Raw genomic sequence first — 24,630 nt, 5'->3', positions numbered from 1 at the left:
GAGGGGAAGAACCATGCCAGTGAGAGCTGGCATGCAGGAGGCCTGTATGCTAGAGCTAGCTCAGGGTATGAACTGCTGCGTTTGTGGGGTGTCAGGTGGTGGGCTTTAAAATTGGAGGTAGTTTAAGTCACAGGCAAGCCTCCCGGACCAGGCTGGATTGTGCCCTATCTCAGAGTATCAGGAAGTGGGGGAAGGACGAAGAAAATATTTTTAAAAGACTTGAATCATTTAATAAGAAAATATCCAAGAGTAGAGGATTCTGGGTATAGCCAGATAACCCTCCTTGGCTTTGGGGACCGTGACAGGCACGGGGGCTCTTTGCCCTGGGAAGTTCTGCCGGCCACAGCTCTTTCCCTCCAGTCCCCTGGCTCTGCTAGCTAACCTGTGGGCACTGGACCTTGGAAGCCTCAGGCTGCCTCCCCAGTGCCTTCTTTCGAGAATGACAGTCCCTGCCTAGTGTCTTGCCATCGCTGTTGTCCTCTTGCTATCTTTTCACCATCTGTTTCTCTGCCCCTGCCACAGAAGGATGTTGGGTGTCTTCCTGTGTGGTTCTCCATCTTAGTTTTTGAGAAAGTGTTACTCATTCAATCTGGCGCCCACCGTTTCCACTAGACCGGAAGGCCAGCAGTCCCTGGCATGTGTTTGTCATCATGCCCTACCCTCAAAGTTAAGATTGCAGATGTCACACTCCTGCCTCCGCTTTTATGTAGGTGTTGGGGATTTGAACTCAGGTCCTCATACTTGCACATACAAGCACTTTACCCACGGAGCCATCTCCCTGCCCACTCCCCATCTTTCCCTGTGCCTGTGGCCTCTGGTCTCTCCTGGTCTCTATCTTCCTCATCTGCCTGTCTCAGGCTCCCCTGCCTCTGCTCCCTGGTCTCATATCTGCCCCACTGTGTTGCCCCTTGTTCTGTCTTCTGTATCTCCCATCCCTGTCTCCAGCCCAGTCTCTGACTTCTGCACCCTGCCCCCTTCTGCACACACACAGGCACAGCCCTTCCTCTCTCCCACTTCCTTTGACTTGGGGTGACATCCTGCCATCAGTTCCATTCAGACCCTTCTCTTGGAGCTGTGGGGAATGTTGATGTGGCTGTTCCCCTGGCCTCCCCTCCTTCCTGCCTCAGGGCTGTGGGAGGAAGAGGAAGCCCTGGTTAGCCTCAGTAGGGTGTGCCTGTGGGACAGGAGGCCACTCTGGTCTGATTAGGCTCCAAGACTCAGTGTGTTGATTACTAATCCTTGGGACTCCTGACAGTCTCACACAGTGTCATTTAACTCTGTTCATGAACATAGTAGGCCCACAGTGCCTTTTGCCTTTTTTTTTTTTTTTTGGAGGGGAGGTGAGATGGGGGCAGGGTCTCTCTATTTGGTCCCTGCTGTCCTGGCACTTGCTATGAGGACCAGACAGGCCTTAACTCAACAGAAATCCGCCTGCCCATGTCTCTGTCTCAAGTCCCATTTAAAGGCCTGTGCTCCCATACCCAACATGTATTTGTTGGTGAAGAGTTTGGAGTTTAGGGAGAAAAAAAAGTGTTAAAAACTGGGGTCTTTCCCTCAGAGGGAAACAGGTCTGAGAGCGAACAACTTAGTGTTGGAGGGAAGAGTGGGGGATGGGCATGGAAAGCCAACTGAGTCTGGAGGCTATTCAGCTGATGGGTAGGAGGCTGCCAGGCTGTCCTGGAAAAGCCCTCCTAGGAGGGAGGGGAAGATCTTCAGGCCCTACTGGGGATGCCACCCACTAAGTCCCTGTGGGAACCTTGGGACTTAGTAAGGGTGCTGGGGTGAGCAGATACACCGCACTGTCTCCCTATGGTGGAAGCTCTGCTTCCCTGCGGTGGAACTGGCTGGCTGCTGTGTCTACTGAACACAGTGGAGTCACCTCCCAGGGTCTTCATCCCTAGTGTCCCAGCTGCACTGGTGCTGGTGGGGCTTAGGTGGAGGGGGCACTGGAGTGCATATGAAGACCCCACTCCTGCTAAAACCTCAGATAGGTACTTTTCCTCACAGGCTGTGACTTCTCTGTGAAATGCACACGTGGTGTGCTGGAAGCGCCTGTGGGGCCCAGCTGGGCTTCACTGCCCCGCTGCACCCTCAGACCCAGGCCGTCTTTCCTTGACTCCAACACCTAGTATCCCTTTGAACCTTGGGAGCCTTGCAAGGTCTCGGCTGCCTCTCCTTTCCTGTCGCCTTTCTTGACTTCCCAGACAGTTCATGTTCATTCCCATGTTGCAGCTCTCTCTCCATTCTATCTGTTGTCTGTCCTTCTCTGACCCTTGAGCTCCCACACATCTGCCGACACCATGAAGGATGTTGTGGACATTATCCTTAAGAGGTATCTTGGTATGTTCTCAGCAGATGTCAGTGAAGACCCTCGGCCCCTGCTGGGAGAGTGAGCTCTTAGGGCAGGTCTAGTCCCCATCTCCAATTCAAGTTTTGAAGTTTGGTGTGGTATGGCCTTTGGTCATTTGATTGTTTTAATCGTCCCTACATCTTCATTGTGAAAGGTTGCCATGACAACACCTGATGGCTGGCTGCAGTTTGAGGGCAATCTGATGGCAGGCTGTCCTAGTGCAGCCGTGTGAGCAGCTGGTCACATTGCCCGGGATGTGAAGGCTGGCACCCAGATCTCTTCCTGCTTTTTACTCTTCTAGGACCCCAGTCCATGGCATGGTACTGCCCATGTGCAGGTGGTCTTAACTGCTCTGTTAACTCAACCCAGAAATGCCCTCACAACAGTGCCTAGGAATCTGTCTCCTGTGTGGTTCTCAGTTTTGTCAGGTTGGCAGTATTAGCCCTCACGGAAGAATACTGGCACTACTGGCCTCCATGGGCTTTGTGAGGCGCCTCGGGCACCAGACATCCACCAGCGAGCAAGACAGACCTGTTCTCTCCCCTTGGAGAGCTAATGTGATTGGTGATTTGGGGAAAGGGTGGGCACCAGCAGTCCCGGGAAGGAGGCAGTCCGAGGAAACAGGCCCGGGTGGCTCCAGTTGGCTGCCTTGAGAGCAGACAGCTGGAGGATGGCATAGGAAACTATTGTGTGCCAAAGTCAGCATGCACACTGGTGTTTGCTGAGCCTCTGGTGTATGACCAGCCTTGTGCTGAGGTTTTTCTGAGAGCCCATGCCCCCTCTACTGCCCCAGCTACAGGCCAGGGAAGGGGTACAAGGTGTTAGGCCACTTGTTTGGGAAGACAGAGGCATGGGATTCAAACCCAGGCTCTCATTCTGCGTGGGTGTGAGCTCAGGCCATAGCACTGCCCTCCTGTGCAGCCACAGGGTCCAGGACTCACTGGAGGGACAGCTGCATGCCTGGCGTACGTCATCAGGAAGCCCCTGGGGAGGAGGTGGCAGGTCACTGTCCCAGGTGTGGTGTGTGTGTGTGTGTGTGGTGATAATGCACATTCCAGAGCGTGGGACACCCTGCTCCTGTCTCAGTTGTCTTCTGGTTTTGCTCTCTAGGCTCTGAGTCTCCACCTTTCTTTCTAGACAAGGAGCATCCAGGAGAAGGGCTGTGGGGGTCTTGGTGGGTGTGTCCCTAGCCAACTCTCAAGTCCTCTGGCCTACAGGTTCTGACCATGGGCACCTTGGACAGTAATCTCACCTTTTCTGGGTGGTCCATGTCTTTGGAACTTCTCAAGGACCCACAGGTGGCCTGGTAGAGGGAGAATTTAAGAGGCCCTCTGACTTGTCTGCCTTTTGTTGTCTAGGAGCCAAGGGAGGAGGAGGAAGAAGAGGAGGAGGAGGGAGTTAACAGTCTATCTGAGTGGGAGCTGGGAGGGTGGATGCCATCTCAAAACTGAGTCTGTTGTGTGCGTGCGTGCGTGCGTGTGTGTGTGTTGTGGCCCATGTTAGCCTCAGATTTGCTATGTAGCCCAAGTTGGTCTTGAACTCCCAAACCTCCTGCCTCAACCTCCCTGTACTGGGATTTTAGGTATGGCATCAGCATGCTGAGCCAAGCCTATCTAATAATACTTATAACCTCCCCCTGAGCTGCTCCCACCCTGTAATGACATGTCCCAGGTCCCCACAAGATCAAAGCCCAGTGCCTTCAGGCTGAACCACAGAAGAGGTGGAACCCATCCCAGCAAATGTGTCACCCTCTGCTTTTGTTCCTGTGGACAGAGGCCACTGTGCTTCCACAACAGTGAAGCACTGGGTATGATGTTAATGAAGCCACCCCTCCAGGGGAGCAAAGAAGGGGAAGTTGACCGGGAACATTCTAGATCAAATCTGCCAAGTAAGCCTGGATCTCCCTGACCATATACTCTAGAGTGCCCGGCCTGTGTAGAACCTACCTAAGGGAAAGGGGAATGGGAAGCTGTCACCAGCCCTCACTTGCAGGCTACACATAGGACAAGAAATAGATTTGCTTCCTGTGTGAACGCCTGTTTGTCTAAAACGTACAGTGGGTCTTAAGGTGAGTGGAGTGGTGCTGAGGTCTGTACGTGTCTGTCTCTGCCAGGCTGTGGTTGGAGGCACTGTATTGGCTCCAGGAAAAGGGGTAAGAAGTACATTCCTCCTTCAGGCACAGCTGGATCTGGGCGCTTTGCTGCGCTCTTCTCGTACACTGTCTCTTGGGGATGTCTCGCTGTAGTTCTCTCTTGGGCAACTCTCTCCCCAGTCATAGCTCTCGGAACGTGCTGCCAGCTTAGCTGTCTCAGCCAGAACAGTGCCAAGTCCCTAGAAGTTCCTGAAAGCCTCCGAATTGTATCCACCCACAGTGAAACTGCTGGGCTGTGCTGCCGCTGCTGGGCTGTGCTGCCGTGCTGCCGCTGCTGCTCCAGGTTCAGCAGAGACCCACGCTGTGGGGTGCTGGGGCGGCTGATGTCCTGTGGTGTGGGGAAGGTGGCTTTCAGCTGTCCTGTTCACAGACGAGAGTGAGTCCAGAGACAGTGAGGCCTCTTTTCTCATGAGTCTCTCCTTGTCTAACTCCCTGCTGATTGGTAGAGTGGCCTCAGGTACGTGGATGTACTTCTGAGGGTTTGTTGAGTTCTGTAGCAGCTGTGGAGATAGAGGGAGGGGGCAGGAACCTTGTCCAGCCCCTCAGACCACAAGAGCCATGTAGGGAACAGCAGGACCGAGAGCAGTTGTCTCTTTGACAGTGACAGAGACAGAGGGTAGGCGAGCGGCTGGACTCCTGAAGGTGAAGGAAGCTCAGGGGTGATAGCCGGGATGTCACCTAGACAGTCGGGGCTTGGCAGGGATATAGACCAACTCCAGATGGTCTAGCAAACAGCTGACACAGTGAAAGTGCCACAGTTGATCTGGACCCAGAGCCTGACCCCAAGGCTGCACACTGCTACCTTGTTGCTCTAGCCCTGTGCCCTTACATAGCTTCATCCTCTAGAGCAGGGGTTCTCAACCTGGGGCTCAAACGACCCTTTCTCGGGGGTGACATATCAGATATTTATATTATGAGTCATAACAGCAAAATTACAGTTATGAAGTAGCAACAAAAATAATTTTGTGGTTGGGGGTCACCCCAATGCGAGAAACTGTATTAAAGGGTCCCAGCATTAGGAATGTTGAGAACCACTGGTCTAAAAGATCTTGTGGTAATTTCCTGCCTATTTCCATTGACCTGGGCCGGTCACGTGTCCATCCTGAGCCACCTCTGTGGACTAGAGATGGAGAACTGTGACTGGACAAGCCTGTGTCATGTGCATTCACCTGGGGCGTGCTGGGGGAGGAGAGCGCACGGCTGGAAGGACAGTCTCCATAATGATGGGGTCTGAGGCGGGAGCTCACCCTTGTGGGGTGGTGCCTCATACTGCACACATAGTGGAGGAAAGTGGGGGATCTAAGGGGAAGGGTGGGTACACAAGAAGTAGGAACCTGGATTGGGCGCACAGAGCAGGTGGTGTGCATGGATTCCAGCTTGCTCCCACATGGCAGCTGGGACAGGAATGGAGCGTGGGGTCTAGGCACTTGGGGGAATTGGTCCTAATGTAGGGACTTCGGTATTTTCTGGTTTTGGAGGATTTCGGGGCTGGAACAGGATGAGGAGTGAGACCTTGCTTGGTAACTGTTTGTTGAGGAAGGATCAGAGTCTCAGCCGGGGAACATGGAATTCTGTGCGCCAACTCTGTGAGGGGAGGAGGCAGCGATGCTGGGGGGCTCTCGGGTTGGGCTCTGCAGTGGGGGTTGGTGACAGCAGGTTCAGAGGGAAGGGGGTGGTCAGAAAAGCTCTAGAGATGTGGGTGAGATGGCTCAGTGTAGGGGCTTGCTGCCAGTCCTGACAACCCACGTGGTGAAGGGAAAGAACCCACTCTTGCAAATTGTCCTCCAGGCTTTACAAGCATACTGTGGCACACATAACATATATGTACATATCCATACACACACAAACATATATAATAAAAATGAAAGAGCGCCTCAGAAAAGGCGGCAGTGAGAAGGGACGGAAGAACCAGGTGTAGGCTTGAAGACTTGTAGGTTGTAGGCCTAGGCCCTGATGAGTCAATATGTGAGTGTGTGCGTGCACGTATGTAAGTGTGTGAGTGTGTGTGTAATATCAAGGGTCCAAGCAGCTAGAGGGGAGTGAGCCAAGTGAGGCCTATGTGGGGCCTAGGCAGGGGCAGAAGTCATGGTGGGGGAGCACATGCGAGCACAGGCCAGATGTTGACATCAGGTGTCTTCCTCAGCCACTGACCCCTTATTTCTGAGGAAGCTCGCAGCGAGCCTGGCTGACAGCCAGAGAGCCCGGAGATTTGTATTCCCTCCCAACCCCAGGGTCTCACACACACACACACACACACACACACACACACACACACACACACCACCCCCACGCCCAGCCTTTTTGTGGGTGTGATCTGAACTCGGGTCCTCATAATTGTGCAATGAGCACTCCCAGTTGTCTGCCTGGTTTCCTTCCCTTTCCTTTTCCTCTCTTCTGTTTTGTTTGACTGCTTCTCATTTGGTAGCCCTGGTGGCTCCTGGGAAACCAGCTGAGCAGACAGTGTAGCATCAGAGGCTAGCAAGGACTCCTGAAGTAGATTGGGACAGAGTGGGTGGAAAGAAGTGGGTCCCAATATGCCAGCACCCCATACTGTGGGTGGTGGCAATAGCAGATTCAGGGCTGTATCGATCCTGACGTGGCTTGGTGACCCAGTAGCTTAGGTGGTAGGAGGAGAGCACCCCGGAAGATGTAGGTAGAGTCTGTGCAAGGACTGGCTGCATACCCTAGCAGAGCCTGTGGGGAGGGGGGCAGCCCAGCAGAGGACACTCTGGTCCCAGACATTGGAGGTTAATGTCACCAGGAAAGACCCTGTGAGCTTGTTCCTGCATCCTGGGGTGACTATGAGGACAGGCAGGCAGCTCCTCTGCGGCTTGCCCACAGGCCATTGGCCCACGGCTGGTTTATGGGGTGTGAGTCTGGGGTCAGTGCCAGGTGACACATAGGTGGCATGACCAGAAGCCTCAGCATGTGTTACCACAGAGTATGGATGAGAGAGTGAGAGAGCTTCTGTGCTCCTCCGGAACAGCGTGCCAGTGGCAGGTGCCCAGCCATCAACACCATGCCTCAGCCCCGGCAGCCGACTGAGGGTACCTTCCATGTTTGACTTTCTTGTGTTGTTTTTCCATTCTGTAAAGTCCACTGTCATGGGTTGGTCTAGTCATGTGACCAACCTCCTGGCATCTTCCTCCTGGCCAGTCAGGCGTGTTTATTGATCTGTGATCGATTGTTTGTCCTCCCCATTGGTGACAGGCACCCAGGTTGTTCCCAGCAGAGCACTTTGGGGACTGACTTGATGTAATTCTGATGGTGTGTCCTTGGCCAGGGACATTCTGAATGGCAGAGAAGCATCACCTTCAGCCTGTGGGTCTGTAGTACTGCAGATTTCCCACAGGCCATTGGCCCACAGCCAGTTTATGAGGATAGTGCCGGGTGGCGTGAGCTGGAAACTGTCTGTGCCTTGTCCTTGCCAGCACTGTTCTTGCCATCATCTTCTTCAGGCAGAAAGATCCCACGATGCCCTTAGCCCATTTCCCTGGTAGGAAATACAGAGTCCTGGTTCTTGTGCCTGGCTGACGGGTTTGGTAATGCTTTTCTCTTTAACCTATTGGTCTGCCAGGTTGCCTCTCTCTCTGACTGCCAATTTCTCTGAGCTCTCTGTATATCCTGGATGCACATCACTTGTGGGAGGCGTCACAAATCTCTCCTTTCCTGTGGGGCATTGTTTGGTCAGTAAGAGGTGGAAATGGGAATTTTGAGCCTCAGAGTCATTGATATACCAGGCCTAGAGATGCAAGCTTGTATCCCCAGGGCTCTAGAGACTGAAGCAGGAGGATTGTGGAACCTGAGGTGCCTAGCCGCAAGTGCGTCCACCACAGGAGTCACACGACCTGTGACTGCACTGGGGCTTGTAGATGTCAGTGCAGGCACCACATCACTCCTGGAGAGCTGGATGCATGTGCAACCTTTGAGGCATCAGCTGCTCCTTTCCAACTGTAAGTCTTAATCCAAGTGTGGACCGGTGTTTGCCCTGGAGACAGTCTCATGGTTGAGATGTGCAGGAGGCACAGGGTGGTCCCCGGATTCAAAGATTCTTGTACTTAAGTTGGAAAAGATGACTACTTAGCCAGGAATGGTGCATTGTACCTGTAAACCCAGCCCTGAGCAGGCCGAGGAAGCAGGCTTGCTCTGAGCCCAGCTTGTCCTCAGTCCCGCATGACTGGACATGAGCAGGCCCAGGGCAGCCTGGCCATTGGCACCCAGACGCCCTGCCCACAGGCTGTCTCCTCCTTCAGGAATGTTCTGCTGTTTCCTGGGTTCCATAATTTTATGTTCCTAGAAACTCTGAAAGCCTGAGTGACCAGGCCAGTGGGCAGCCTAGGGATCCTGCTGGGGCTAGATCCAGAAGCCAAAGCTAGCAGGGGCCTCGGAGGTAACGGATGCCCGGTTGTTTGGCCAAACGCCTCCTTCACTCTAAATCGCCACATCTGGCAAATGGGGGAAGTCACCAGCTTGGTGAAGATGGCAGAGCTTGGCAGCCCAAGGTTGGTGCTGACAGAACCAAGGGGTGTGGTGGGAGGGTTGGGGTGCTTCCATCTTCTGTGCAGCAGGGAGCAAGCCAGCTGCAGCTTCGTATCCTTCTGGGTCCCTCTAGGTCCCTCAGTGTGGAGTCAGCAGGGTGTCTGGTGTGCAGATGTGTGGGGCTGTTGAGGGACGGCCTCAGAACCTTTGGGTGGGACTCCTACACTCCTGGTGTCCCATCCTTTGCTGTCCAGCAACTGCCTGGGGCAGCTGTGACATGGGATATATGGACAGGGTCCTTCTAATGGGTGGATTGTGCATCAAAGCCAGAGGAGCCTAAATGTCTGCCAGGATGGTCTTCTCCAAGCAAGTGGTGGGTCCTTGCAAGGCTGTGTGCATGGGCAGTTCACCAGTGTGGCTCTGGGCTGGAGTGGAGCCTGGCATGCAGCAGGTATTTGCAGTGTGAACCAGATCCGTGGGATTGACACAGTGCAGAAAGACCTTGTGTTTCTCTTGCCTGTAGATGACCTGAGGCCTGAGCCTCTCCAGACACAGTTTGGTTCCAAATGATTCCTTGGGGTTGGGGCTCACTGGCAAAGGATATTTGATAGATAGCACCACCACCTCCTCCCCTCCCGATCCCTGGTTGTGACAACCAGACCTGTCCTCAGACATTGTCACCTGTCTAAAGAGGCAAAATCACACCTTGGGGTGTGATGACAGTGAGTGACCAGGTGATAGGAAGTTGGTGGCTTCCAGATCCTGCCCTGTGTTAGTCATCAGACTGAGCCCCTGATGCAAGCAGCCTAGCCTCAGTGTGTAGATTGGAAACGGAGATTGCTCTGTTAACTTCCCTCCTCCCATGGCTGGACCTTGGCAGAGCAGTGCTACATGTGATCCCAGCCTGTCCAGATGCTTTTCCTGTGCCCTGAGTCCCCAGGCCTCATGGACCACAACCTCCAGTTCTTGTAATACCGCATGAGCTTGTGGGAAAGGAGCAAGCAGAGTGCTGAGGATAGGTATGAGCAGCCTACGTGAATGAGCCCCATGGGCAAGCAAGGGTGGGCAGGCTGTGCAGCTTCCAGCTGTTACATCCCTTCTGCTAAGTCTCATACAGCCTCCCCCACTCAGCTCAGAGTCACAGGGAAGAAGGAGCACAGGGCTCTGGCCAGCCCTCAGTGGGGTGCTGAGTGACCCAGGCTCCAGCATGGGGGTGTTGTCTTCCTTCACTTCCTAGCCTCTGGTCCAAGGACTCCACTATACAGACATGGGGTGACCCCTCTGCTTTTTAAATGTTGTCCATCGCCTGGGGTGGGGCTCAGTGATGAACATTTTCTCAACATGCACAGAGCCCTCGGTTCATCCCCAGCTCTGCAGAATAGTAACAAATGTTAGGTGGGGGTATCAGTTCAGGTACCAGATCATAGTAGGTCCTGTCCCTGCAACTTGGCATAGCCCAGGTGCAGGAAACAGAGTTCAGCCTCCTTTTGGAGGTCTCATGGGGAAACTGAGGCCCAGAGCAGAAAGTGACCTGGCACATGATCACTGCAGTGGGATTTGTGCCCAGGCTGCAGGATTTGCTCTGGGATTTGCTCTGCCCGCTCCCAGGCTGTCCTCAGGACACCACAAGGGAAACCTGTGTGTTCTGGAAGTGGCGTCCTACTTCGCCTGTGCCCTCAAATCCCACCTGGAGTGAAGTTGGAGGCAGCACGGTCTCTGAGCCCAGCCCAGGTTGGGCCTTGCTTTTTAATCTTGACTCTGGCAAAGGTGTTCATCAATCTTTCATAGCCTCCTGGGCCTCATCTCTGATTGGGTGTTTAGTGCTGTCCTCATGGAGCTTGAAAGAACTCACTGTGTACACAGACCAGGCTGGCTGGAATTCAAACCTGCCACGTAGGTCCTGCACTGTAATGTCAACACTTGAGAAGCTGAGGCAGGAGGATTGCTGTAAATTGGCGCCAGATTGGGCTGTAGGGTGAAACTGGACAGAGATTAGCACAAGGGTAGCCCGCAAGGAAGCTGTTCTGAGAAGCATCTTCAGAGAGGGAGAGGAAGTGCGCGCGCGAGTATGTGTGTGTGTGTGTGTGTGTGTGTGTGTGCGCGCGCCTCACATTACTTGCATCAGCAGAGATGGATCGTGGTCAGGTGTGCAGGACTCCTCACAGTGCTCAGCCCCCACCCCCAGCTTCCTGCGGAGTGGAGACAGGATCCTGTAGGAGGTGGTGCGGGTGCAGGAAACTGGGCTCCTGCAAGGTTGCCTGGCCCTTTCCTGCTCATACTGTCCTGGACAGAGGCCCAGGGTGAGGCTTCACCACAGACTCAGGCGAAGCTAGGAGCTGAGCAGGGCACAGGGCAGACTGTCCCCAGCAGTGTGCATTAAGCGGGACAAAGGCTTTAAGAGCCTCTAGCTTCAGACACACCTGGGGCGCACATGTGCCTTAGTAAAGCATGTAATAGTTCTCAGTCTGTGGGTCCTAAAATGTATGTAAAAGTCACAGACTCATCTCGACAAAGTGGTACATACCAGTGATCCATACAAGGGCAAGTCTGGAGCTCCAGGCCGCCTTTCAAGTCCCTATCTCAAAGACAACAGAGTAAAACAGACAAACGTACCTCCAACTGTGTGTGGATCTCTCGTCAGACCTTGCTAGGCTATGAACAGGAGACTGCGATGCTCCCTGTGTATCTGTGAGTTTAATGAAAGATCAAATATGTGTTCTAGAATTATGCATTTTCCTCTTCCTCTCCAAAGCTGGCCACCTGTGTCCTCCCACTGGCTTTCCTGGGAACCAGACACGTTTTGGCCTTGTCCTAGGGCCTTGAAATCTTGCCCTGCTTGCTTGCCCACGTTTCACGGTGCTGTTGTTGCACTAAGAGTCTGCACACCAAGCCGTAAGCCCCAGGCCTGTTTGCCTCACGGCTTTGTGAAGTACCCAACCGGAACACAGCCACCTACAGTCTTGTATGTGGTACCTACATGACTTATGTGCTGAGTCAGAGCCCATCTGACCTTCAGAGGCCTTCCCTGAAGTGACTTGTGAGCTCTCCAGGTTACACACAGAAGCTGGGGGTGGGAAGTGTGTAGGAGCAGAGCCGTGCCTGGCTCGATTCCCCAGACTAGCTTTCTGATCTTGTGTACAAGATGTGGCCGTGGTGAGGACTGTATGCAAGCCTTGTCTGAAGCTGTGTGGTCTATTTGACTTGCTTTGTTCCAGACATCCATGTTCCTCACAGAGAATTCTCCCAGCCTTGGAGTGGAAAAGTCCTGAGAGGATCAGACTCACTGCTCCCCACTGTTCCCCACTGCTTGTGCCTCAAAGGGGGAGGCTGGGGTGGCATTGGGGTCCTGCCTCTATCATTCTAGGTAAAACTTAACAGATCAAGTCAGGGCCAAGACCCTGGGCTCTTAAGAGACAGATAGCTTCCAGTTGTGTTTATGAAGGAGACTCCTGGGGACAGAAGGTATGCAGGAAGGAAGCAGCGACTCTATCCCTTCCTCCTCATTGCCACCCTGTGTTACCCCACAGTGCTCTCCTCTGGACCACCCTGCATGCCCTCCTCCCCTATGCCACCCTGCATCTTCCCCAGGCTTAGCAGCAGCCTTGGCCTCAAGGCCTTTCCCATTCTCTCCCTGCTGGCTCCCCTCCGGAGTGAGTCTGTGGTCTCTGATACCTAGGGCCCCCCAGCCGTTTATGGGAGAGCAGAGTGGCCCAGGAATGCGATGGCATCGCTGCCTGGCAGTTGGTAGTTTGAGAGCTAGTTCCCTGGGGGCAGGCCACACAGCCTTTCTGGGTTTGTGGACGGGCCCCTGGCCATTTTTTAAATGTGGTGGCTGCTTCTGCAGCCAGCCACCTGTGCTGTTAGCTCCTGCTCACATCTCTTTTCTTGATCTGTTGAAAATGGAGAGAGGCCAGTTAAGAAGTACAGATGTGTTTAAGCCAAAATGTCAGTTCCTTCCCTCTGCTGTGGGTGCTTGCACCTCAAACTGGGCGTTTCCTTCTGTACTGCACCTGTGCTGCGTCTTTTGTGTTTTCTCTTGTTAGAGACAGACTCTCGTGTAGCCCAGGCTGGCCTTGAGCCCCCTGTGAGGCTGAGAATGTCTTCTGTCTCTGAATCCCACTGTTGAGTGGCGCAGTCACACAGTAGCTGACTGTCTGGGGCAGGTGCTCCCCCCAGACCTTCCTCACTTGCTTCCCCCTTCCGGTCCCCTAATGGCCCTTTCTGAGAACTACATGACCTTGGGGTGGGGCAACATTGAAGGACAAAGCTGAATTTGGAAACTGACTTTTCCGTTTCCTTCTCTGTGTGGTTTCTATCATCATGTCACTTGTGGGGCCACAGCCTCTTCCTTTAGCAAATGGGAACAAGCCCCACCTCATGGCAGTGGGCCACGGGTGACAGACACTTGCTTTAGACAGATGCTCATTTTTTTCATTGTTGCCCTATTTTTATTTTTAAAAGTCTAAAGAGTGGGAGAATGTCTTGACAGCTATTCCTTTGACAGAAGATTAATGTCCAGAATGTACAAAGAAGTCAAGAATGTAAACAGCAAGAGACCAAGCAACTGAGGCAACAGATGACTAATGAAATAAACAGAAAGTTCGCAAAAGATGGAGCACAAGTGGCCAATTAGCACATTAGAGAATTAAATTCAACTCTCAAGTCATTAGAAAAATGCAAATAAAAATTATAGTGAAACTGTACCGCGCCCCAGTCAGAATGACGATCATTGTGAGAACAAATGTGGGCAGAGTGGGCAGAAGGAACAGTTGTGAACCGCTGGTCTGCTGCTGTGGAAGTCAGTGTGGACATTTTGTTGCTATTTTCAATACTATTGGGAATGGGGTGTTTACTTAAATTCGTTTTCTGGTAATTTGCTACTACTGTATACAAAAATCAAGTGACTTCGTGTTGTTTCTTTGAGATGAATTTGTTCATTAGTTCCAGAAAGTGGGAGATGGAGCCTTTAGGATTTTCTGTATCTGAAACCATAATGTTTACATTTTCATTTACTTTTTCTGTTTGGATACTTTTTCTTTGTCCACTAGGAACTCTACTGTTCTGGAATAGACATGGTGAGAGCAGACGTTCATGCCTTTTTAAGAGTTGCTTTCCATTCTGCTGTGTTAAACGTTTTTTAACTGAGAGTAGGAAGGGTGGGGGAGAAGGGGAGGGGTGAGGAAAAAAACATATAGCTCAATTAAAAACAATAAAAAAGAAAAAAATTATCACATGCCATGATCACATGGGACTTAATGCATGGCTTCAGTGACAGCCCCTTCCCATGTTTGCACTGCTGTCTCAAGTGCTGCTGAGTGTAAAAATCCCCACAGCTCAGAGGAGCTCAGAGAGGTTAGGTGCTGATAGAGCAGCACCACACAGCTGGGTCTGAGTGCAGGCAGCCTGTGCCGTTTCTGTGCCTGGCACACAAATGGAAAACCTAATAATCTCCTGATGTGCCCATCACAGGACGACAGTGAGCAACAGCACCAGAAGCGTGTTTTAGGAGAACATGTCCCCCAACAACCAGGACTCTGCAGGGGGCACCCGAGTGTTTCAGTCTTTTTCAGCTGCTGCTTTGGGTGGCAGTTAGTTTGCCTTATTAGCGTTTTTGCCCTGAGCACAGTTATACTTGACCTGCATCGTCACAAATCTAGCTGGTCTGTAGAAGGCAGAGCCCACTGTGCAAGCACAGGGCTGATGGACAGAACATGGATAGCCCCTGGTTTAGTGTTGACTAGTGCCCCTCCTGTCAGAAGAGAACTGTAGACCCCAACTCTGCCTCTCACTGTCCTCTGAGTCAGTGTTGTGTGGTAGAGCCCAGCTCAGCATGGAGTAGAAAGTTCTAGAATAGAGGCTGACAGTTTATGACTGCTCTTGTAGCTGCTGTTTCAGGGTTTGTGGTGTACTGGCAGTTTCTGAGACTCCTGTTCTTGTATTGTGCTTTCCCTTCTTTTCCTTCCCCCCGCCTTGACAAAGCACACACATGCTCCTCATTGCCTGTGCTCCAACCAACATGAAAGGCCCCAGTATTCGCGCATCTCCTCAATTCACTCATTATTTTCTTTCATCATTGTATTGTGATAGGGAGGATGAATGCCCTGGTGTAAGCCTGCAGGTCAGAGAACTCTGTGGGGTCAGTTCTGTCCACATTTCTGTGGGGCTGGGGACTGAACTCGAGTCACCAAGCTTGTGCAGCAGCGCCCTTACCTGCTGAGCCCTCTTGCCAGCCCACTCCTGCCTGCTACACCTCAAGTTGATTTATACCCCTGGTGCAGTGTGAACAGTTGTTCTATACTACTGTCTAGAAAAAGCCGGCAAGAAGCCCACACATGCTAAAACAGGCAGTTTTCTCTCCAGCTGGAGATGAGCCTTTGCCCTTAGAGCCTGTGGTGCTGAGTGCACTAAGCCTCCCTCACTCCTGGGACCAATAGGGCTGGCTGTTGTCTGTCACCCTGATCTAGGTCAGGGCTATCCACTATGATAGTCCCCACTGGTTCCAGTGGCTTCCGAACCATTGCCATATGACTATTGCAAAGCAAAATAAATTTTACATTTTATTCAGTTTGACTCAATTTAAATTCATATGTCTTAGTACTTGTGCAATACATCAGTAGTTGGTCCGTGACTCTCGGTGAGCCTTTGTTCTTTGGATTTAGTTAGTGCCAGCTGTGGGGTTGGCCACAGTCAGCATTTCAAGGGCCTCATGGGGGCAGCCAGGTTGCCTCCAGCTGCTTCTGGAAGCTTCCAGTACCCTCTCTAGATTGCTTGGTTTCTTCCCCGGGGAGTCAGCCACCATGCCCTAGAGTCCTGGCTGGAGCATCTTGTAGTGTAGGACAAGGTGGGACCCCCTTCTCCAGCGGGGACTCGTTGTATTAGCAGGGCTGGACTTGCAGAGCACAGAGAAGACACAAACAAACAATAATGAACAGGGTGAGGAGTGAGTAAACTCTGGAGATGGAGGACTGAAATACAAGCAGCTGCTTCTTCCCTCTGTGACATAAATGACAGTCCCCGCAGGTGTTCCTGGTCCTTCTGTCTGGTTGGAGCTTCCCAGCAGCCACTGTTTACAAACTAGGGAAACTGAGGTCAGGTGCTTTTCCATCTCTAGAGCCACATTCTGTACCATCCATATCCAGGCATCTGAGGCAGGACCAGAGAGGGGCGTGTGTCTGTGAACTGCCCTCCGCAGCCCATTGACAGGAGCTCTTCCTCTTAGATGGGGAAAGTGCAGCTTACCTGCTGACACCCCTTCCTGGGCTGTGAGTGCCCTCCTGACATGCCAGGTCGATGGGGACACAGCCTCCAGTGTTTGGGAACTGGGTTAAGAAGTCTCACAGGCAAAGACAGGAAATGGATTCAGTTAATTCTTGGGTTAGCATGTTACAGAAATTCTACTCTGTTCTCTGTGGAACTGAGACACATTTGTACTTACATTGGCACTGAGTGAGTGCTGGGTAGCAGAGGCTGGACGTTATCTGACTGGGTACATGGTGCCCTTTGGAGCTGTGCAGTGCACAGCCTGGTGAATCACTCCCAGCATTCCCTGGCAGGCATGCTTTTGTGTTGTTTACTTTTTCTGACATTCAGGATTGAGAGGATGGAAGAAGCTTACAGGGACTCTGGCTCCCTGAGTCAGCAGTACCTTGTGAGCTGAGCCAGTGAACACCCTAGAGCGGTGGTTCTCAGCCTTCCCGATGCTACGGTGACCCCCCAACTCTAAAATTATTTTTGTTGCTATTTTATAACTATAATTTTGCTACTTTTATAAATCATAATGTCAGTATTTTTGAAGGTGGAGGTCTGCCAAAGGGATTGAGACCACAGGTTGAGCACTGCTGTCCTAGAGGACCAGGTGACTCCCCACTGCAGCAAAGGTCTGCAGTTTCCCCCCAAAGGTTTGGTGCCTCCCGGAGCCTAAAAGCCCCTGTGCCTCAGCCCACTCTTGACACAGCATCTCCACTGCTCTTCAGGACTGTGGGGCAGAAAGCCCTGCTGAGCAAGCTCGAGGACTGGTGCTTGGAAATGAGGGTGCCCAGGGGAGGTGAGTCCGCCCAGAGACTCCGCTGTCCTGACAAGTCCTTAGCATAAGTGCTTCATTTATTCCCTGCCAGCATCAGCTGGGTGAGATTTCTGCCCAGCTGGCTAGTTAAGATGTAGGAACAGCCAAGCCTGGTACACACTGGGAATGCCAGCACTCAGGAAAGTGCAGGTGCATTGTGGGTTATAGGCCACCCTGGGCAGTGGTACTGAGTGCCTCCTACGGGCACCATCCAATGTTCATGTTGTTGGGAATGATTACCGTTGCTCCCCTTGACTAAGAGGAAAGTCTCTTATCTTTGTTATGAGCCAGCAAGTTGCAAGGGTGGGATTTGAACCCAGTTCTGTAGAACTCCTCCTGCCTGCTGCTGTCACTGCTAGGACAGCAGTGACTCCTCAGAACTGCCCTCTGACTCATCCCACCTGCCTAAGAACAGTTGTTTTCTTCTGCACAAGCATTGTCTTGGCCTGGTCAGGCCTGTAGTTCTTGCTGTGTAGCTCTGAGCATGCTAGAATTATAAAGTCAAAATGCAGGCAGGGTGGATTCTGAGAACACGGACTGGCTGCACAATAACCTTTTGCTGTCCTATGTTCTTTTTTCCTCCATGGTTGCTATGTCAGTCACCAATCACAGGTGCACACATGCATGTGCACACACATGAATACTGTACTGCCCCATTCTGCAAGCAACCCACAGTTAAAGCATCTCCCCGACACACACACTCTACCTTTTCACCCCTAAAGGGCAGTGGTTCTAACTCCAGCTAAGGTATGGTTGGTGACTTCCTCGGCACGATAGTCATTGGAAGTGGCAGAGTTTGGATCTCAGGTCCACCAGGTAGACTTTGTGTCCTAGCCAGCCTGCCCTGTGCCCTAAAAGTGCCTCAGGATCAGTTTTCTCATCGTGGATCCAGAATTGAAGCAGGCAGCATCTCTGGCATTGGCAAGAGTGAGTGAGCTGTTTTTCTAGTGAGAGGCCCTTGCTGTGATTCTGATGCTCAGGTTGCTGGCCCTGGGCAAGGTTAATCTGTCTTAGCAGGCACTTCTCAACCTTGCAGTGGGCAGTCCCCAGTTTGACTGTGGCAGACATGGGAACTTGACTTGGCCTCAGCACATTGACCTCGAAGCTTGAGACTGTTTCCTCAGCTGAGTCCATTTTCACTTGCTGTGCCCCTGTGGGTGGGCTGGCCCACCCTGAACCTGGTCCTTTGATGATTTTTGTCAAGCCTCATGTTTAAAATCCAGTGTCACATTTCTGCTCACCTCCCCAGACCCCCTTCTGTGTGCTGAACCACTTGCGGCCCGTCACACGGGGTTCTCTCCCTGTGCCTTCTCAGTGGCTAGTCCTGCTTCCAGGAACACCCTTTCCTGTCTGCTGCCTGCCAGTTCTCCCTGCTGCTCAGACCTCAGCTTGAGACTAGGCTGCCTTTCTCAGGACCTGTCACCTCCCAGTGTGAGCCCACAGTGCTGAGTTGAAAGTGATAGAACTGGAACCACCCAACTGATTCCAGCAAGAGGCTCAAGGGGCAGGCAAGGAAAACAGGCTCAGAGACACGGAGGGCAAGGCAGAGAATGGGCAAAGTGGACTGAGATGGTAGAGTGGACTGTTTGCTGGCCTCCAGCTGTGGAGCCTGAGTATTGATGGTGATCTGGGCAGGGGCTGAGAGGAGCTGGCTCTGCTTTTCATAGGAAGCCTCTGTCTGATAAAAGCATTGCTTGATTCTTATTCTCTGGTCAGTAAGGTCTGGAGAGGGGAGATGCACTACCATTCCTGCTCCAAGCGTTCCCTTCCCAGCAGCTCAATCCTGCGGTGCCAGCTCCCGGCTCTTAGCCACTCCCTTTACCTTCACTCTGAGTCCCTGGAGCAACAACTAGCTTATTATCACAGCATGCGTATCCCTGTAAGCATGCCTATCCCACTTCTTCACCAGGACCTGTGCACTGGAGACTGCTGTCTTGGCTGCCTGTCTCCTGTCTTCCCAGTCCTGGGCTTAGTGCATAGACTTTAGTGCCAATCTGGTGAGCTTGTCCCAAATGCAAGTAAAGGGAAGGACAGTGTTGAAGGAGACTGTCCCCTGCCATGCAGTACAGCTGCTTCCTGTTGGGTAACTGTGGGCATCTCTTTTAACTTTCATTTCCTCCTCTGTATGAGGCCTTGGTCATCCAGACACTCATTCCATCAATTATTAACTGAGAAACAATGAGCCAAGCCTGTTCAGGGAACTGAGGACACAATTCCCCTGTGCACGCTGCAGGATCAAGCAGACCTGTGGGTTTGTTTTTTGTTTTTTCCAAGACAGGATCTCCTGTGTCTCAGGCTGGCTTCAAATTCCTGATCTTTTTTCTTTCACCTCCCACATGTCAGATGTCACAAGCATTAGCTGCCATACCTGGTTTATGTGGTCCTAGGTGAGGGGGTCAAACCCAGGGCTCTGTGCATGCTAGGCAGACCCTCCATCCCCAACTGTGGACACCCAATTACCAAGGTTACCTGATATGGCTAGCGAGAAATTAAACCAGGCTTGGGTTGGAGGGGCCACAGCAAGACTGAGCCGTGACAATTTTATTGAGAGCAATCAGACTTCTTACACTTCTGTCAGAAACAGAATATGGTGGCAAGTGCCAGGATACAGTGATGTAAACAACACGGGGTACACAAGATTGATGTCTAAGGCCAATTGTCCTGTCAAGTTTCTCTGCTTCCTTGACTTCTGAGGGAACATACAGAGAAACACAAGGCAGCCTGAACACTCCACTGCCTGGGGAATCACCTCAGTCTCAGCAACGGAAAAGCACGCTGTGCCCCAGGAGCCATGGGCTCTTCCGAGAACCCCTAGGACGCCTGCTTCTCAAGGCAGCGAGGCCAGGCCAGCTCCATAGTTCCCTGCACCAACCCTACTTTCTGTTTGATACAGGCAGGCTTGAACTTGGAATCCTCCTGTATCAGCCCCTCAAGTAGCTGACATACAGGCTTGTGCTGGTGTTTCTAGCCTTTTGATAACAACCAGCACTACCATCCGTCGTTGTCAGTCAGCCAGCTGAAATACTGATGGAAACTCCAGCTGACTGACCAGGGCACTGGAGCCATGGTGGTGGAGGACTGAGTCAGGCCATCACCCGAGGCTCTCCAGGCTGTGATAGTCCGTACAGGAGGCTCTCCGGACTGTGATAGTCCAGACAGGAGGCTCTCCGGGCTGTGGTAGTCCGGACAGGAGGCTCTCTGGGCAGTGGTAGTCCGGGACGGGAGACTCTCCCGGCTGTGATAGTCCGGACAGGAGGCTCTCCGGGCTGTGAAAGTCCGGGACGGGAGGCTCTCCGGGCTGTGAAAGTCCGGGACGGGAGGCTCTCCGGGGAGGCTCTCCGGGCTGTGAAAGTCCAGATGGGAGGCTCTCCGGGCTGTGGTAGTCCAGGATGGGAGGCTCTCCAGGCTGTGATAGTCCAGATGGGAGGCTCTCCGGGCTGTGAAAGTCCTGGGTGGGAGGCTTTCCGGGCTGTGGTAGTCCGGGACGGGAGGCTCTCTGGGCTGTGAAAGTCTGGGACGGGAGGTGCTGTCAACTGCTTGTCACTGAGCATGTTACCCCAGCATCTACCTTGTGTCCTGGTGGGCCTGCTGACACTCTCCTTCTCTCCACAGATGCACACCAGGTGGGCCTGCTGACCCGTCGATGAGGCGGGCCCCCTGCCTGGGCCTGCGCCCCTGGCTGGGCATGCGCCTGTCGGTGCGTAAGGTGTTGCTGGCTGCTGGCTGCGCACTGGCCCTGGTGCTGGCCTTGCAGCTTGGGCAGCAAGTGTTAGAGTGCCGGGCAGTGCTCGGGGGCATGCGGAGCCCAAGGAGGATGCGGCCAGAGCAGGAGGAACTGGTGATGCTTGGTGCCAACCAGGTGGAGTACCGCTATGGCAAGGCCATGCCACTCATCTTTGTGGGTGGCGTACCTCGCAGCGGCACCACCCTCATGCGCGCCATGCTGGACGCGCACCCTGAGGTGCGCTGTGGGGAAGAGACGCGCATCATCCCTCGTGTGCTGGCCATGCGGCAGGCCTGGTCAAAGTCTGGCCGGGAGAAGCTGCGACTGGACGAAGCAGGTGTGACTGACGAGGTGCTGGATGCCGCCATGCAGGCCTTCATCCTGGAGGTGATTGCCAAGCATGGTGAGCCAGCACGTGTGCTGTGTAACAAAGACCCCTTCACGCTCAAGTCCTCTGTCTACTTGGCACGCCTGTTCCCCAACTCCAAATTTCTGCTGATGGTGCGCGATGGCCGGGCCTCCGTGCACTCCATGATCACTCGCAAGGTCACCATCGCAGGCTTTGACCTCAGCAGCTACCGAGACTGTCTTACAAAGTGGAACAAGGCCATAGAGGTGATGTACGCACAGTGCATGGAGGTGGGCAGAGACAAGTGCCTGCCTGTGTACTATGAGCAGTTGGTGCTGCACCCCCGGCGCTCACTCAAGCGCATCCTAGACTTCCTGGGCATCACCTGGAGTGACACAGTCCTGCACCATGAGGACCTCATTGGCAAGCCTGGGGGCGTCTCCTTGTCCAAGTGAGTGGGGCCCCACAGCTCCTCCCAGGCTCCAAGCGGCAGATCGAGTCTGCCCTTCTTGAGCTGTGCTATTTTAGGCAAGTGTCTGTGCCTCTCTGAGCTTGAGCATCTTTCTGTGTAATGGGGAAAGGTGTGGGAATTGGGTGACTGAAGGCAGTCTTGCACCAGATGGGTCTCTTCTCCCCGAAGTCTTGTGGTATGGAAAAGCACAGACAACACGAGGAAAGCAGGTGCTCAAGACCAAAGGCCCAGACACCTGGGCGTCCCCAGGGACTTCTAGTCTACACATCAGTATTGATGATGTCTTCTTCAGGAACACATTGCTCATGTCGTCAGTCTTAGATATCATCAGTTATTTTTAAGGAAACGCGGGCTGGGCCAGCAAGATGGCTCAGTCAGTAAAGGGGCTTGCTATGCAAGCCCAGAAACTGAGTTTGATTCCCAGAACCTACTTAAAGGTAGAAAGGGAAGAGACTCCACAAGGCTATCTATCCTCTGACCTCCACGCATGCCCCACATGTACGCATCATGTACATGCACACATAATAAAAATGAGTAAGTAAATGGAAAATAATGAAAGAGAGGGCCAGTGGGTGTAAAATGCTTGCTGTGAAAGCGTGGTGGCTGAGCTCAGCTTCCTCAGCACCCACATACAAGCCACACGTGGTTGCCAGGGACTCAGGAGTCAGGAGGGACAGAAGGCAGGTCCTGGAGGTTGACTGCCAGCCCAGCCAGCACATCGAGGTTAGGGGAGACTGCCAAAAAGCAAGGGGGAGAAGTGATCGAGGACATCAACATCTGGCTCCCACATGTACTACACACATGAATAGACATGCACATGTGCACACAGACACAAGCACACACAGTGAAGGAAGCTGTGTCTGCATTGCTAGCACACGGCTGTGCTTCCTGGTGTGAGTGGCTTCCATGAGGCACAACGCCCTGGCTGCACTCCACAGCTGATGCGGCACAGCTGTCCAGGGGCCAGGACTGCCCAGCCTTCCTGCTGCCCCATAACCACTGAGCAGGGAGTGTCCCCCAACCTGACGAGACTGTCCTCTCTCCCCAGGATTGAGCGGTCCACAGACCAGGTCATCAAACCCGTGAACTTGGAAGCACTCTCCAAGTGGACCGGCCACATCCCTGGAGACGTGGTGAGGGATATGGCCCAGATTGCCCCCATGCTGGCTCGGCTTGGCTATGACCCATATGCAAACCCGCCCAACTATGGAAACCCTGACCCGATTGTCATCAACAACACACACCGGGTGAGTTCACATGCACACACAGGAGTGTGAGCGTAGGCTTTAGCAGGATGTGTACTCCAGTCTCCGGGTCAACAGGTGTCCTCCTCCTCTCCCTGTCACCTCGCACAGCAGGTCTGTTTATCTCAGGACTTACCTTTCCTTCCTGTCTCCCTGGTCTCTTTCCGTGTGTGCAGAGCCCTTCAAGTCTTAAGAGAAAACATCCATAAAGAAAGAATGGACCCTAACATTGAAATCCCACACACCAGAGCTAGGAGCTGTTGAAATTACTGTTTGCCATGCCAAAGATACTTAAAGGAAATGACTTTGACAGGCATTTTATCAGAGCAGCTCAGTAGCTCATGGTCAAGTCTACTTGGCGTCATCCATCTTCTTGAATGCTTTGGGTGCATAGCTGAGAGTTCATACAGGTGCCCTCGTGGTTACAGTTCTGATGTACAATGGGGGATAATGAAGTTGGCACATTGCTGTTGGTCAGTTAGCTGCTGGGACATCCAAACACAATGTGCCACTCACTGGCTTCCAGTCCTGTGGAGGCTCAGGGCACAGTTAGGTATTCGAGGTGTGCAGAGACTGTAGTGCGTGTCCAGGCTGTACTGTGTGGCAGTGTGCGCCCGCATGTGTTTCTCACAGCATCACTCCCACGCTCCTGAGAACCACCGTGTTCATTTATGGAGCGTGTCTGCCTGTGTAGTGCAGGCAGCCTTGGACCTGTGGTCTTACTGTGCCTGTCTCCTGAGCTGATGGAATTACAAAGAAGTGCCACATCACAACCACCATTTCCGTGGTTTTTTGAGACATGGTCTTGCTATGTTGTCCAGTTCCTGGGTTCAAACCATCCTCCTGTCTTAGCCTCCCAAATAGCTACAACTCCAGGCATGCATTACAATTCCCAGTTAGCCCAAAGAAATCTTTGTTGCCTCTCTGGTTCCCATTCATGTTTCATCTTCTGTGTGAGCAGTGCTGGGGATGATCCCAGGACTCAAAAGCTCGGCAAGTGCCCTACCACCGAGCCACACCCCAGCCGTAATGTTTCAGCCCTTACAGAGACGCAGACCCTGCAGGCACCCCTGTGCATGAGACCCGGCTATTCTCAGTGAGGCTGTGGTGGTGTCTGCTTTTATTATAAATATTATTAATTAATTCTTATTCACAAGCAAGTTATTCTTCAAACTCTATTTCCATGTTTTATATTCTTTTCCTTACAGAGGCACCGTCTGACCTAATTGGACAACTAATAACAGTGCTGTACAGTGTAAATGTGGGCAGTTAGTTTGTGTCAATTAAAAATAAAAAGAGGCACCTGGCAGTGGTGGCACACCTTTAATCCCAGCATTTGGGAGGCAGAGGCAGGTGGGTCTCTGTGAGTTTGAGGCCAGCCTGGTCTACAAAGTGAGTTCCAGGACAGCCAGAACTGTACACAAAGAAACTCTGTCTGGAAAAAGCAAAATTAATTAGTTAATTAAAATAGAAAGAGATGGCATGGCACAGTGGTGGAGCCTCTCCAGGCACACATGCAGCTCTAGGTTCTCGTCCTAAGTGACGATGGTAGTCTAGATTTTTTTTTTTTTTTTTTGGTTTTTCGAGACAGGGTTTCTCTGTAGCTTTGGTGCCTGTCCCGAAACTAGCTCTTGTAGACCAGGCTGGCCTCGAACTCCCTGAGATCCGCCTGCCTCTGCCTCCCGAGTACTGGGATTAAAGGCAGGCGCCACTACTGCCCGGCTGATAGTCTAGATTTAAAAACAGCCCTCATGGTGACAGAAGTCCAGCTCTGGGCATCCAGAAGGGCCACAGCAGT

The 24,630-nt window shown here is 52.6% G+C and overlaps 1 protein-coding gene across 2 annotated transcripts in view; it reads left to right on the top strand.

Moving 5' to 3' along the window:
* Nucleotides 1–24,630, top strand: part of Tpst2 (tyrosylprotein sulfotransferase 2) — a 36,232-nt gene that overhangs the window by 6,036 nt on the left and 5,566 nt on the right. For both annotated transcript variants that reach the window (XM_057764909.1, XM_057764907.1), the window contains exons 2-3: nucleotides 20,656–21,567; nucleotides 22,637–22,835. In XM_057764909.1, coding sequence (XP_057620892.1) covers nucleotides 20,687–21,567; nucleotides 22,637–22,835 — 1,080 coding nt within the window. In that variant the 5' untranslated portion in view covers nucleotides 20,656–20,686. The remainder of the gene's footprint in view (nucleotides 1–20,655; nucleotides 21,568–22,636; nucleotides 22,836–24,630) is intronic.

This window comes from Chionomys nivalis, chromosome 3, assembly GCF_950005125.1.
Source record: "Chionomys nivalis chromosome 3, mChiNiv1.1, whole genome shotgun sequence".
Taxonomy (NCBI): domain Eukaryota; kingdom Metazoa; phylum Chordata; class Mammalia; order Rodentia; family Cricetidae; genus Chionomys; species Chionomys nivalis.
Note: the sequence above shows the minus strand (reverse complement) of the source record. Positions and strands in the feature narration are given on the sequence as shown.